Here is a 14,997-nt window from a genome sequence, read left to right as displayed (position 1 = left end):
GTACATTAAAGCAGTTTAAAAAAATCGATTTCTTCTTATGCATGTTGTCCGCTAGGTGGCAGCCTCGCCTGCTAGCAGCCCGTGCGGCGCCCGAACCGGTAAAAGTGCAGCGAGTGACGTAAGTTCTTCCTCTTTGCTCCTGCGCCGCGAGGGCAACCATGGTGCGTAACACTGTTCCGTTGATTTTCTGCGATATCCGTTTTAATCCTCAATTTGTGAATAATCTGAACCTCAACAAACTCTATAATTCTAACCTTTATGGCATTGACACAAGATAAAATGTTATATTGTGTAGTTTGTGAAATAGATTAAATGCGTTTTCCCTCATCTATTAGCAGGCGACCCAACTCCTAATGTAGACGTTTCTGTTTGCTCGCACATTACTCGAATTGGAGATTATGTTAACAAAACAAGTATCTTGTGTGTTATATGTTGCTATATTTATCATGTCTGTATATTGTGTTCATTGGTATTTTTAGTTTGTTTGGACCGTACTAGCACTGATTAGCATAAGCGCTAGTCCTCTTGGTGTGTTACGGCGCTATACTGAACGTTTAGATTTTGTGTTATTGCGGCTAGAACTGTTTATAACGGGCATGTATTTGCAGGTGAACGTCCCGAAGACCCGCAGGACGTACTGCAAGAAATGCAAGAAGCATCAGCCCCATAAAGTGACCCAGTACAAGAAGGGAAAGGATTCTCTGTACGCCCAGGGTGAGTCCACTACCATCGTAGGAAAAACAATATATATTTTTCTCCTGATGATCAGTGACATTTTTAAAAATTTGTGAAAGCAAACAATTCTGGGGCATCTCTGACTACATTATTATTCCTACAATAGAAGTCTATGACGTCACCGAATTGACTAACATGCTTTCAAAATTTTTACACCGTGTTCATCGGAACAAATTCACTTGTACTGGAATTATACATGAAATGACATGAGGCCGACTGAATGACAGAATTTAATTTTTGGGTGAACTATCAAACAACTGTCACATTTCAGTGACTTATGTCTTAACTGTATTTATTGGTTGTTTACAGGGAAGAGGCGTTACGACAGAAAGCAGAGTGGTTATGGTGGACAGACAAAGCCTATCTTCCGTAAAAAGGTGTGTGAATCTAAGTGTCTGCAGTATGAATGCTCAAGTTTTATGTTTGGTGTAAATTTGCCTGAAATCTTGTCTGTAGGTGGTGAATTATGTATCTCTACAAGGTTATATGTAAAGTTGTCTTGACATTTTTGTCCTGAATATTACTAATTTATCTGATTAGAGTCGATATACATTCTAATCCTGAGTGTTGACATGACATGAAAAATATAAAATGCTCATTTTATACATGGGTGTACGATTTAAGCATTACATTCCAGTAATGCTTAAATCGTGTTTTCCCAATTTATGAATTTCACTGCCATCTTAGTTATCACAAGGTAGATGGAGAATCTTGTAACAATTTTTAACCCTTTTCAAGTGTTCCAATGTATTTTGTCACCTGGCAGACTGTTGCTGACAAATAAACATGGAGTAAACTTTAATTTACATTAACGACGTGCATTGTAACAATACAAAGTGAAGTCAATGTCTGCAAAGGTACGCTTTAATTGTTTACAATATAATATTCCCTATAAACTGGATTTTTTTTATTCTTATGTAGGCTAAAACCACAAAGAAGATTGTGCTGAGGTTGGAATGCGTCGAGCCCAACTGCCGCTCCAAGAGGATGTTGGCCATCAAAAGATGCAAACACTTTGAGCTGGGAGGAGACAAAAAGAGAAAGGTGAGAGGAACACTCATCGGCTGACTAGAGGTCGCCAATCCTGCTCCTAGGATCAACTGTTTGGCTCTTACCGTAATCAAACACACCTGAATGGGCTTCAGAATAGCTCGAGATGTGTTTGAAAAGGTTGGAAAAAAACTGTAGGACTGTCAACCTCCAGAAGCATGGTTGGCAACCTCTGGCTTAAGCGGTTTTATAGAGCAAATGCACCCTTTTTAGAGGTGTAAACTACAGAGAAAACTTTGTATATAACTGCGCACTTGAGAATTAATGTTTGGTGTTTTAGCCACATACTGTTCATTTGTATTTTCAGTCTATAAAATAAAAATGAAACTCTGACCTTATTTTGGTTATAGTGCAGCACAGAAGATAAATGTTATATAGACTTTATTAGAACACCATTATTTCAAATATTAAATGTTTTTGCTTTCAAACGCTAAGCGCTTTGGATGGCTAGGAGTACATGGAACCTTAAAAATTTCTCAACTTGTCTCTTTCTGCTTCCTTACAGGGCCAGGTTATCCAGTTCTGAGCTGGGCCAGATGCTTTTTTTGTGGTTTTCTATCACTGTCAATAAAAGTTGTATACAGTTATGTTGTCCATGTATTTTTCTTCACATCACTATCAATGTTTTATTAAATCTGTCGGAATGAAGTTAGCGAAGACTGTCTTGTCGTCAAAAACGGAAGGAGACTGTTTGCCATTTGTTGAAAAGTTAACGTTAAAGATCATTACATTAGTCAACATGTCTTTAATAGAGGCAACGAGGTGCTTTTCCAAGTCTGAAAATAATAGTCTGAATTATCTTAATCAGGCTTATTAGGTGAATTGACAAATACAGATAATGGAAAATAGGAAGCTAAGGTTTAGTTAACCCAGAAATGAAAATTCTGTCATGAATTACTCTAGTTGTTCCAAACCTGTAAAAATGTCTTGCCTTGAATGCAGAGAAATAAATTTTGATTGTAACTAATTGGTTCTTGGATCCCATTGACTACCATACTAGGACAAATGTAGTCAAAAGTGCTCCAGAACTGTTTGCTGTCCTACATTTTTAAAAATATGTTCAAAAAAATTATAAATCAATTTTACGTATTGTAGTCAATGGGGTCCAATAACTGTTTTATAAGGATTCTTCAAAATATCTATGTTCATAAGAACAGAAATTGATACAGATAAAGAACAACTCTGAGGAAAGTAAAGACAGAAATATATGTTTAGGTGAGCTATCACTTTACCCAGGCAACTGCTGCATGAGTAATGCTTATGAACCTTTCACACAAAAAAATAATTGTTTAAATACTGTCCTTACTGTAAGATTAAAAAAGCCTTTGCTGTTCGCTTATTTCTGCTACATCTTACTAGAATTCATTAAGTTTTTTTTTTTGATGGCCTCATGTGCAGACTCTGACCTGCAGCTTTTAGGTTTTGAGAATCAAGATACCAAAGGTAAAGTAATTCAACAAATACATTAAAGTTTTATTTTTGTAAAAATATGTGGTTTTTCACACATGCATATTCACACCCATGCAGACGAGGAAAATGTGTTGCACTTCTGACATGAACTTGCGCCAGTTTTCTTTAAAGTCTTTGATAACGTGGTGCAGGTATACTTCGATCTCACAAAATGGAATGTTGGGAAGGGCTGCAGTCATGAGGAATTGAGGGTCACATGATCCTAAGGTCGCAGGGTATGATGAATATCCTCATGTCTAACAACTTTGTACGTGACCCAGTAGAAGACGTTGAATACGAGAAAGCTAAGAGGGAAAACGGCCCTTGAGATGGTGTCGATCCGCTTTGCTCGTTCCACAAAGCGGCGGCGGATATCAAAGAGCACGTGGCCAGGCGGAAGGCCCACGAACATGGCAGCGGCCTCAGAGAGAGGCCCGTCCCCAGACATACAGGTGTCCATCCCGTATCCCATAAAGTACAAATCCTGATTCTGTGATTCCTGTTTCTGCTCGTCCTAAAGAAACATCATTTAGTCTCAAATCTTCAACCTTAATTGTTTTCACATAATTCATTTGTGACAAAATTGCTCCTAAACCGATAAATGCTCTAAATTCTAAGAACTCACATTTTCTTGTTTATTCGTTTAACTCTCAATTTTTATTTGTTCTATTGTAGGCATATCATATTTTTACACGGAAGTTATTTAATAATATAGGAAATTCACAAGGTAGCAATTTTGCATTAAAAGTGCATAATACGTAACATCTAAAGATAAGTTTTGTATATGTGTGGTTTGTGATTTTACCCGTGCGCAGGCGATGCAGTGGCGTTGTGCATTTCTGGATGGCGTGCTCCCCGTCACATTGTTGCTTTTGTTTTTCATGTCTGTTCCTTCAGCCTGTCCAGAGGCCTGAACACAACACAAAATGCTTGCTTAATATGGATTTATCATTTATTCAAACAACAAAATATTTCCTTCCCGTGCATTGGTCAATAAACTTACTGTAACTTGATTTGAAACCGGGTCACAGTGTACCTTAAAAACAGCGATGTCTAATTTGTTAAGACATAACCAAGCCGGCAATTCTACATCCTCACAGCAGCATATTCATCATCCACAAGCCATTTAGTTTTAGACGTGCACTTATTCGATTAAGGTCCCTGCGTAGAAAAGTTAAAATGGTTTGACAGCCAGATTATTCTTAGTGTTGATATGTTTTGTCGGTTTCAGCTGTTTTTTGGTGTTGTTTGATGTAGCAGCCTTCTTTGACTATTTCAGTTTTTCCCTTTTGGTTTCCAGGTTTCCATATATAAATATCCAAACACATAAGCATTTGTGAGATCAGCAGTGACAGTATATTTGTACCTTTGGGAAAGAAAGCTTTTCTCAACGTGAGATGTGGTCAGTTTGGTGTTTGTGTTGAATCACGTTGTTTACAGGTCAAGGCTCTGGGTGAGTTTTGCACATAAGATATGACAATCGACTGCACAATGCTTCATATGCTAAATAGCTGTGTGAAGCAGTGTGCACATGTGTTTGTATTTTTATGTACATTGTGCCTGAATGCACTATAGTGTACACGCATGTTTGCGTGTTGAATGCCCGACAGCAACCCTTAGGCATGTGAGGGGGCCAATGAACTCAACCACAACAAGCACACTATTGTTCTACATACAGACAACCTGCCCTGCAGGGCGATGGAGGGAAGATAGAGGAGGAATACCAAACGACAAATGGTCTAATATTTATTCTGTTAGCTTTTTCTGGAGTTATGTGAAGGTTTACAAAGAAATGATGTTCTCTCAGAAAGCTGGTTAAGAGCTGAACAATGGAGAAAAGTATCTGCTGAATAACACACCTGTGAAGAGTCTGGAAATAGGTTTCTATTCCTATTGTAGAAAATGAATCAAACATGTTTGGCTTCATACCTGCCCTCTCTGTTGGTTTGTGTTTGTTACGCAGGTTTAATTTTTGTGTTTTCGTTGGCAGTGCTGCAGTCTGCAGTGGAGATTGAGGACACCTGTGCCCAGAAATGCACCCCTTCCAGATTATACACCTCCTTCAGTAACACGCTTTCCGATTGGCTAATTCTAAGGGGGTGCATAATCTGGCAGGGGTGCATTTCTCGGCGCAACACCAGCGTTTTATCTACTAATAAAGCAACATCGTCCTCTTCCTCGGGAGCCACCACCTTCCGCGTTTCGTTTTGTTATGTTGTTGTTTTGCCAGTTTTTGTGTTGGCGTTAAATTTTTGGGCCATAATTCTGCATCCTTTCTTTTATTTTGTCACAACCACGAGCCAGGCTGTGACAGCTTCTTTTACAAAATAAAATTATACATTTTTATCAAACAATTTTTGCAAGCAACTGGATTGCAAATGTGTATATAAACTGGTTGAAAACATATAAATGTCTTCAAGGTGCTGTGTCATTTTTTGAGGAACTATTGACACAAATGCAATATAATATATATATCTATGTGTTCAGTAAGGGATAATGTACATGAAAATGTGAATTTGAAATATTTGAATAGCTCATTTTTACCGAATGCTGACCTTCCCGAGAAAAAGCTGTTTACTTTCATTTTTAAGGTAAGAAACAATGTTCAAATGTCACGAACAGGCAATTTGGTTTAATCATTTGTAAATAAGATGTAATAAATGTTATAAATGTTATTGAAAGACATATTTATTTTCAATTTGTCAAAAAAAAACTGTCAAAATGATTTACAACCTCACCACTAGATGCCAGTCAATTTTATATACTGGACCTTTAAATCAGAACATTTTTGTTTATTCTGTCTAACAAACTTATCATACATCATAAATTATCATACAAAATTTTGCTATAGCTGTTAAAGGAGTGAACGCAATCAATCAAACGGCTTTGGAATACATTGAGACCTTTGTGTGGAAAGACTGAAATGGAATAGTAATAGGAATTTTGTCATCATTTATTCACCCTCATGTCATTTAAAACCAATATAAATTTCATTAATCTAGAGAACACTAAAGAACATATTTTGAGAATATGATAATTTTGTGTCCATATAATTGAAGACACTGGGGACCAGTGTTGTTTGATTACCAAAGATATTACCGTATATTTTGGACTACATATAGTCTGGAATAAGATGATTTTCGTTTTTAGGGTGAACTGTCTGTTAACCTGACCTTGCCATATAGAGACCAGCTGGTTGACATCATGTAAAGTCAAGGATCCACAGTGGGTCAACACCAAGTGTTTTTGAAAGGCACTTACGGCTCTGTGGCGTTGTTCTTCCCGCAATTTTCTCCTAAGTCTGAAAAATTCTTTGTGCTGCCGAGAGACAAAGTTAACGGCTGCATACTCCAGTAAAGCGGCAAAGACAAACAGCAGGCACACTGCCATCCAGATGTCAATGGCCTTCACATAGGACACCTATGCACATGCAGAATAATGATTACAAAAACCTTCCGTATTAGAGCAATATACCAGTGAAATACAAGCATTCCTAACATTAAAAAATAAATAAATAGTCTCCTTGAAGGGACTATTAAATCAATAGTTGCTGGTGTATGGATGGATGTTTTTTCCGTTTCCTACCTTAGGCAGTGATGCTCGGGACCCAGAGCTCTGTGTTGTCATGGTAAGAACTGTAGTAATGCCCAGCCCAACACGGGCAGGAGCAGCATCCATATTGATCCAGAAAGAGACCCACGACAGGATGACTGTTAAAAGGCTGGGGATGTACATCTGGATCAGGTAATAACCCATCTGCCTCTCCAGATGAAACTTTACCTCTATACAGGTAAACCTACCTGGTTGAAACAAACAGTAATGGTACACATAAAAGATAAATGATACTTATGATAAAGATAAATAAATGACCTTAAATGATGAGAATCGAGAGGAATGCAAACATATATTATATATGTAAACATAATCTGAGCATGCATATGTTTTTTTCAATAATGCTTTGTTAAATTGCCCAAAAAATCCCAGATACCTAAAGGACTAGTTCACGTTCAAACACTACCACGTAAGCGGAAGTACCGAGTCAGTGTTTTCAACGTAATTACGTATTACGTGAAGTCATGAACACGCATCGCAGAACAGAGCAAGGCGAGCATATGTGTTTATAGAGTATATACATATTTATTTTCGCTAGACCTTTATTCATCATCTGGTATCATTTAAAGCCCTTTGAAGCTGCACTGAATCTGTCATTTTGACCTTCAACAGTTTGGAGCCGATTGAAGTCCCCTATATAGAGAAAAATCCTGAAAGTTTTAATCAAAAACCTTCAATTCTTCTCGACTGAAGAAAAAACATAAACATCTTGGATGACATGGGGGGGGGGGAGTAAATTATCATGAAAATTGAATTTGAAGTGAACTACTCCTTTAATTTAATGATGGTTGCCAAGACCTTATCTATGGTGCACTTAGTATTTTGCAGTGAAAGTGCTGGTACCAGTGTTGTAGTGTTTTGTACAGTAACCAAGGTCATTCTCCTCCTTCAGGACAAACTGGGGCAGCACAAGGTCATCAGCCACTTGCACTGGGGCTTCATCCAACCACTGAAATATCAGATCATTCATAGTATAGCCAACTACACGAAAAGAAAGAGAGAGAGAGTCATGGGCGTACAGAAGAGAAACGAAAAGAGAAAGTGGAAAAATGTGAGTTGTTGCAAATGTCATGTCTTACAGCTCTCGAGTTGCATAGTGCAGGTCTGTATGTCCATTGGGAAATTCTTCAGATCCATAGGACATGACAGAATCAGAGTAAGTCTAAAGAAAGAGTAAACGATAGAGAAGTGATCCAGTTAAAAATGTAAATTGCTCCATCATTTGTCTTTTAGAGATGTTCAGTGCTATATTGCCACTCACACAAACCGACAGCATTTACAGATTCAAATCTTTACAGACATTGCTTTCTCTTTTGAACCCAAAGAAAAACTCATGTCATTCATCACAAGTAGTCATTTTATTCTAACCTCTAGATTTTTCTGTGGGACCCTAGAGGTCTGTAAAATATAAAGAAAATATAACTGCAAGCAGTAATCATCGGGTTCGAGCAGTCTAAGGGGACTAAGGTCGACTGCCTTCGCTGACTACGGTCAGGAATCGCACCATAACACATCCGCAACGGATGACACTTACCCATATCCAGAAAAATGAAAGAAATGGTCAGCAACGGTTAATACAGACCACGCATGCTTACACTCATATGCAGGTTTAAACAGATAAGGGACGAGTGAAATTAACCAATTCTCATGTCTCTACGATGTTCTGTTCCAGAGATATAGGTCTAGCTTAATGGTTGCTAAGTTAACCTGTTTAGTTGCTATGGATGTGGCATGGCACCTGCCATACATTATGATAGACGTGTATACATTTTTTTTAAGGCTTAAGGCCAGGAGCATCTTAAATAGATACATTGATTCACATTCATAATATTCTAGAATGCCATGGCATTTAAATTATGCTTAATTTTATACAAACACCTCACATAATACAATATACCCCATTTTGATGTTTGCTTTGAACTTCAGGAAGTCATGTTTACCATGTCTAAATGCCTAAATTTATTGAGCTGCTGCCATGTGACTGGCTGAGTAGCAATTTGGGTTTACATGCAATTAAACTGGTTTTATCTAATAAAGCTGTGTTATATATATATATCAACACTCATCTTAAAAGCAAGCAGACATGTGCTATATTTATAGATGTGTAAATATGGAGCAACGTTTAATGTGTAATACATTATATTTCTAACACTGTCTTCCTGTGAGACACATTTCATTACACACACATGCACACTCTCGATCACACAAGACACACAGAACTATACAGTGCATTCAAACTCATATGATACAGAGGGAAATGATATCCATAAACACACACGCACACTACACACCTTTATCCTGCACATATTTATCGTTCCTTTAGCAAAGCTACATGCATTGTGATCTGGTGACTCTATAAGAAAGCCATCGAAATGAATGTCTCTTCCTATGAGCATCACATTTTGCATGCTTGTTAAGTGTTATAATATGTATAATAGTACTACATGGCAAGTCAGTTGGATTATTTATTAAGGAGTATCGACATATAACATACTCGTTTCACGCTAATATAATAAAGGACCCTGTTATGGTCACAAAACAAAAAAAAACTCAACATGATTTTGATGATTATTGACCTAGAGAGTCCAAAGAAATGAACTGAGGTGGAAATTTTGAAATTGCTTGAAAATCCTTGAACAAGTTTGAAAAAGTAGTTTTTTAAATCATCACCAATAACTCACAAACCATTTGATAGACATCAATGGTTCAAGAGGCAAAGTTGTTATGAATAAGGAGATCTATCGTTTGATATCAATAGTTTGTGTATTACTCAAATGTCACGTGACGAACAGTTGTCTAGGCCACCAAAAGACATGTGCATTTTGCCATTTTTATTATTATAGCGCCACCTAGTGTCCAAACGCCACGTTCTTTTTTATGTGACATCCTAGTGATGGTCTCCAGATATTTCCTGAGCCCCTTGCTGAAATGTTAAACCGTTGTTGATTTGAGGCCATTTAAATGTGATAGGCTCCGCCCATTTTTTTATTTTGGGGCCCCTAAGCGATCGTGAAAGGAAATTTCAACTTTTTTTGATAATTATTTACCTTCACACTCCACACAAGTCATCTACATTGGTTTGGGTCTGATCGGTCAAAAACTCAGGGACAAGTTTGCGAAGAAAGGTTTCTATCAATATCTGCGATAACTCACAAACCATTTGATCGACAGAAGTTGTTCTAGAGGCAAAGTTGTTTAGAATAAGGAGATCTATCATATAATACAAATAGTTTGGTTATATGTCAAGTGTCACATGATACACAAATGTTTAAGCACTACTAAAGCGTTACTTCGCCCCCCGGTGGCCAAATGAGTTCACATTTCTTACAGACCTTAAGGACCTTGAGATGAATAAGCCCAGCGAGTGTCGTTTTGATCGGCCTCCGTTTACCCGGTGTAATGAGTGCTCAAAATTCATTGGCCAATGGCGGCCATGTTTTTTGACATACGTCAATGTCCTTTTAGATATTCATGAAGCATGAGACAAAGACCCACCATACCAATTATCAAGTCATTCGGGCAAAGGGTTGCGTAGTTATAGCCATTTTCTAGCTCATTCAAATTATAGCGCCACCTAGTGGCCAAACGCCACATTTTTTTTATTATAACTCCGGACTGAGGGTCTACACATATGTTCCAAGCCCCATGAAGATATCTCAAACAGTTCACGAGTTATGGCCATTTTAGCTAAATATGCCACTTCCGGTTTGGACGTTTTAGCGCCACCTAGCGGCCGTGAGCAGAAAATTCAACTTTTTTTCGATAACTATTTACATTCACACTCCACAGAATTCATCAACGTTGGTTTGGTTTCGATAGGGCAAAAATCCAGGGACTAGTTCATTTTTTTTTTTTTTCATAAAATGCAAATTAGCGAAAAAATTTGCATACCGGAAATGAAATCGGAGATATACGTTTTTTAAGTTTTGAGCCAGTGATTACACTGATATAAGACACTTGGGTGTGCGACCAATGGTTTAGGAGTATAAGGCGCAAACGCGCTTTTCATCGTTGTAGCGCCACCTATGGGCCGATTTGGCTGGCTCCGTGTATCTGAGTAGCGACAAGGACTACTACCATCTGACCAAGTCTCAGCTCTGTCGGTCTTACGGTTTGGGCTGCAGCATCAGTTTTAGGGCAGAATAATAATAAGAATTAAAGCTGCAAGCAGCATTTAGCGGGTTCGAGCAGTCTAAGGCCTCTATTGGCCTTGCCATTGTCAACTAGGCTCAGGAATGGCACCGTAACAAATCCACAACGAATGACACTCTTCCACACCAAGAAATATGACAGAAACGGTTGGTAACTTTTAATACAGACCATGCATGCGTACACTCGTATGCAAAAACGGGCGTAAACCGATAATACCTAAGGGACGAGTGCAATAAACCAATTCTCATGTCTCTATGATGATTTGTTGCAGAGATAGAGATCTTGCTAAACGGTTGCTAAGCTAACCTGTTCGGTTGCCATGGGTGTCATTTAATACCTGTCAATTCATAACACATTAAACCACAGGTCAAACGAACCAAGCCCCGTGTCTTTATAATATTCTACTGCAGAGATGTAGGTCTGGCTAGACGATTGCAAAAAATAATCTGTTTGGTTGCTAAGGGCGTGGCTTGGCAGCTGTCAATTGATAAAGAATGAAGCCATTAGCAAAACAAAGCAACTCCTGTGTCTCTAAAACATTCTATTGCACATATATAGGTCTTTTTTTTAATACAATGCACATTCTTCAAAATAGCTTATTTTGTGTTCTGAAGAATTGATAAAAAAAATACGACCAATTTAAATTGATAATTGATTCACATTCATGGTCTGCAACAATATTCCAGAAGACCTTGCCATTTAACTGATGCTTATTTGGTTGAGTCTGGTGACTCTGAAGGCCACTGGAGTACAGTGAGCTTATTGTCATGTTCAAGAAACCAGTTTGAGATCATTTGAGCTTTCTGATATGGTCCATTTTTTACTGCTGGAAGTAGCCATCAAAACATGGACTTGGTTGGCAACAATCCTCAGGTGGTATGTGTTATCTAATATATCCCATACCATATATCCAATTGTTTCTCCATTTTGATGCTCGGTTTGAACTTCAGCAAGTGTGTTTACCACGTCTGGATGCCAAAATGGATTGAGTTTATGCTATGTGACTGGCTGATTAGCAATTTGATTAGCATATGATGTATTTATTAAAGACAAGTTTAAAATAGTAATTTTAAATGTATGATATTTCACCTTTTTGACTGTTGTGAAGGCATGCCTCTTCCGATAAGAATCACATGTTGCATGCTTGTTTTGTGTCATAATATGTATAATAGTACTTAATGGCAAGTCAGTTGGATTAATTATTAAGGAGTAGCGACCTTCACCGTACTCGTTTCACGCTAATAAAAGGACCCTTTTATGGTCACAAAACAAAAAAAACTCAACATGTTTTTGATGATTATTGACCTAGAGAGTCCAGAGAAATGCACTGTGGTGGAAATTTTGAAATTGCTTGAAAATCCTTGAACAAGTTTGCAAAAGTAGGTTTTTTACATCATCACCAATAAATCACAAACCATTTGATAGAAATTAATGGTTCAAGAGGCAAAGTTGTTATGAATGAGGAGATCTATCGTTTGATATCAATAGTTTGTTTATTAGTCAAATGTCACGTGACACACCGTTGTCTAGGCCCTCAAAAGACATGTACATTTAGCCATTTTTACAATTATAGCGCCACCTAGTATCCAAACGCCACCTTCCTTTGTATGTGACCTTGGAGTGATGGTCTACACATATCATCTGAGCCCCATGATGATATGTTAAGCCGTTCTGGATTTATGGCCATTTTAATGTGATAGGCTCAGACCATTTTAAGTTTTGGCGTCCCTAAGCAGCGGTGAAAGAAAAATTTCAACTTTTTTTCAATGATTATTTACATTCACACTCCACAGAAGTCATCTGCATTGGTTTGGTTCCGATCGGTTGAAAAACCAGGAACTAGTTCGCGAAAGTAGGTTTTTGACATCATCAGCGATAACTCACGAACCGTTTGATCGATAGAAGTTGTTCCAGAGGCAAAGTTGCTCAGAATGAAGAGTACTATCATATTATAACCATAGTTTGGGTAAATGTCAAATATCACGTGATACACAGTTGTGCATGCACTCCAAAAGCGCTATTACGCCCCCCGGTGGCCGAATAAGTTCATGTTTCTTACACACCGTCAGGACCATGAGACAAATAAGCCCAGTGAGTGGCGTTTTGATCGGCCTCCGTTAACCCGGCGTAATGAGTGCTCAAACTTCATCGAACAATGGCGGCCATGTTTTTTTGATATACGCCAATGTCCATTTAGATATTTATGTAGAATGAGACAAAGACACACCATACCAAATAATAAGTCAATCGGGCAAACTGTTGCGTAGTTATAGCCATTTTCTAGCTCATTCAAATTATAGCGCCATCTAGTGGCCAAACGCCACTGTTTTTTTATTGTGACCCCGGACTGAGGGTCTACACATGTGTTCCAAGCCCCATGAAGATATCTCAAACAGTTCAGGAGTTATGGCCATTTTAGCTAAATATGTTACTTCCGGTTTGGATGTTTTAGCGCCACCTAGCGACCGTGAATTGAAAATTGAACTTTTTTTTAATAATTATTCATATTCACACTCCACAGAACGCATCAGCGTTGGTTTGGTTCCAATAGGGCAAAAATCCAGGGACTAGTTCATTTTTTTTTTTTTTCATAAAATGCTAATTAGCGAAAAATCTATAATGGCGGAAATGAAATCGGAGATATACGTTTTTTAAGTTTTGAGCCAGTGATTACACTGATATAAGACACTTGGGTGTGCGACAAACGGTTTCGGAGAAACAAGCGCAAACGCGTTTGGTATTGCTATAGCGCCACCTATGGGTCGATATGGCTGGCTCCGTGTTTCTGAGTAGCGACAAGGACTACTACCATCTGACCAAGTCTCAGCTCTGTCGGCCTTACGGTTTGGGCTGCAGTATCAGTTTTATGGCAGAATAATAATAAGAAGAAGAATTAAAGCTGCAAGCAGCATTTAGCGGGTTCGAGCAGTCTAAGGCCTCTATTGGCCTTGCCATTGTCAACTAGGCTCAGGAATGGCACCGTAACAAATCCACAACGAATGACACTCTTCCACACCAAGAAATATGACAGAAACGGTTGGTAACTTTTAATACAGACCATGCATGCGTACACTCGTATGCAAAAACGGGCGTAAACCGATAATACCTAAGGGACGAGTGCAATAAACCATTTCTCATGTCTCTATGATGATTTGTTGCAGAGATAGAGATCTTGCTAAACGGTTGCTAAGCTAACCTGTTCGGTTGCCATGGGTGTCAATTAATACCTGTCAATTAATAACACATCAAACCACAAGTCAAACGAACCAAGCCCCGTGTCTTTATAATATTCTACTGCAGAGATGTAGGTCTGGCTAGACGATTGCAAAAAATAATCTGTTTGGTTGCTAAGGGTGTGGCTTGGCAGCTGTCAATTGATAAAGAACGAAGCCATTAGCAAAACAAAGCAACTCCTGTGTCTCTAAAACATTCTATTGCACAGATATAGGTCTTTTTTTTAATACAATGCACATTCTTCAAAATAGCTTATTTTTTGTTCTGAAGAATTGATAAAAAAAATACGACCAATTTAAATAGATAATTGATTCACATTCATGGTCTGCAACAATATTCCAGAAGACCTTGCCATTTAAGTGATGCTTATTTGGTTGAGTCTGGTGACTCTGAAGGCCATTGGAGTACAGTGAGCTCATTGTCATGTTCAAGAAACCAGTTTGAGATCATTTGAGCTTTCTGACATGGTCGATTTTTTTTACTGCTGGAAGTAGCCATCAAAACATGGACATGGTTGGCAACAATCCTCAGGTGGTATGTGTTATCTAATATATCCCATACCATATATCCAATTGTTTCTCCATTTTGATGCTCGGTTTGAACTTCAGCAAGTGTGTTTACCACGTCTAGATGCCAAAATGGATTGAGTTTATGCTATGTGACTGGCTGATTAGCAATTTGACTAGCAAATGATGTATTTATTAAAGACAAGTTTAAAATAGTAATTTTAAATGTATGATATTTCACCTTTTTGACTGTTGTGAA

General features: G+C 38.1%; 2 protein-coding genes across 2 annotated transcripts in view; one reads left to right on the top strand and one right to left on the bottom strand.

The window, feature by feature from the left end:
* Window positions 1-89: 89 nt before the first annotated feature.
* On the top strand, window positions 90-2,372 carry rpl36a (ribosomal protein L36A). Its single transcript, XM_056746082.1, has 5 exons — window positions 90-161; window positions 609-714; window positions 1,045-1,112; window positions 1,657-1,779; window positions 2,291-2,372. The coding sequence occupies exons 1-5, from the start codon at window positions 159-161 to the stop codon at window positions 2,309-2,311; spliced, it is 321 nt and encodes a 106-aa protein (XP_056602060.1). The 5' UTR covers window positions 90-158; the 3' UTR covers window positions 2,312-2,372.
* A 1,085-nt stretch (window positions 2,373-3,457) lies between these two features.
* The window catches only part of glra4b (glycine receptor, alpha 4b), a 35,435-nt gene continuing 23,895 nt past the window's right edge, over window positions 3,458-14,997 (bottom strand). The window contains exons 5-10 of the mRNA XM_056746344.1: window positions 7,926-8,008; window positions 7,690-7,827; window positions 6,820-7,034; window positions 6,496-6,654; window positions 4,040-4,144; window positions 3,458-3,748 (exon numbers count right to left, since the gene is read on the bottom strand). Of these exons, the coding sequence (XP_056602322.1) occupies window positions 3,458-3,748; window positions 4,040-4,144; window positions 6,496-6,654; window positions 6,820-7,034; window positions 7,690-7,827; window positions 7,926-8,008 (991 nt within the window). The remainder of the gene's footprint in view (window positions 3,749-4,039; window positions 4,145-6,495; window positions 6,655-6,819; window positions 7,035-7,689; window positions 7,828-7,925; window positions 8,009-14,997) is intronic.

The sequence above is a fragment of the Triplophysa dalaica genome, chromosome 4, assembly GCF_015846415.1.
Source record: "Triplophysa dalaica isolate WHDGS20190420 chromosome 4, ASM1584641v1, whole genome shotgun sequence".
Classification (NCBI taxonomy): Eukaryota; Metazoa; Chordata; class Actinopteri; order Cypriniformes; family Nemacheilidae; genus Triplophysa; species Triplophysa dalaica.
This window is presented reverse-complemented; position numbering and strand designations above follow the sequence as displayed.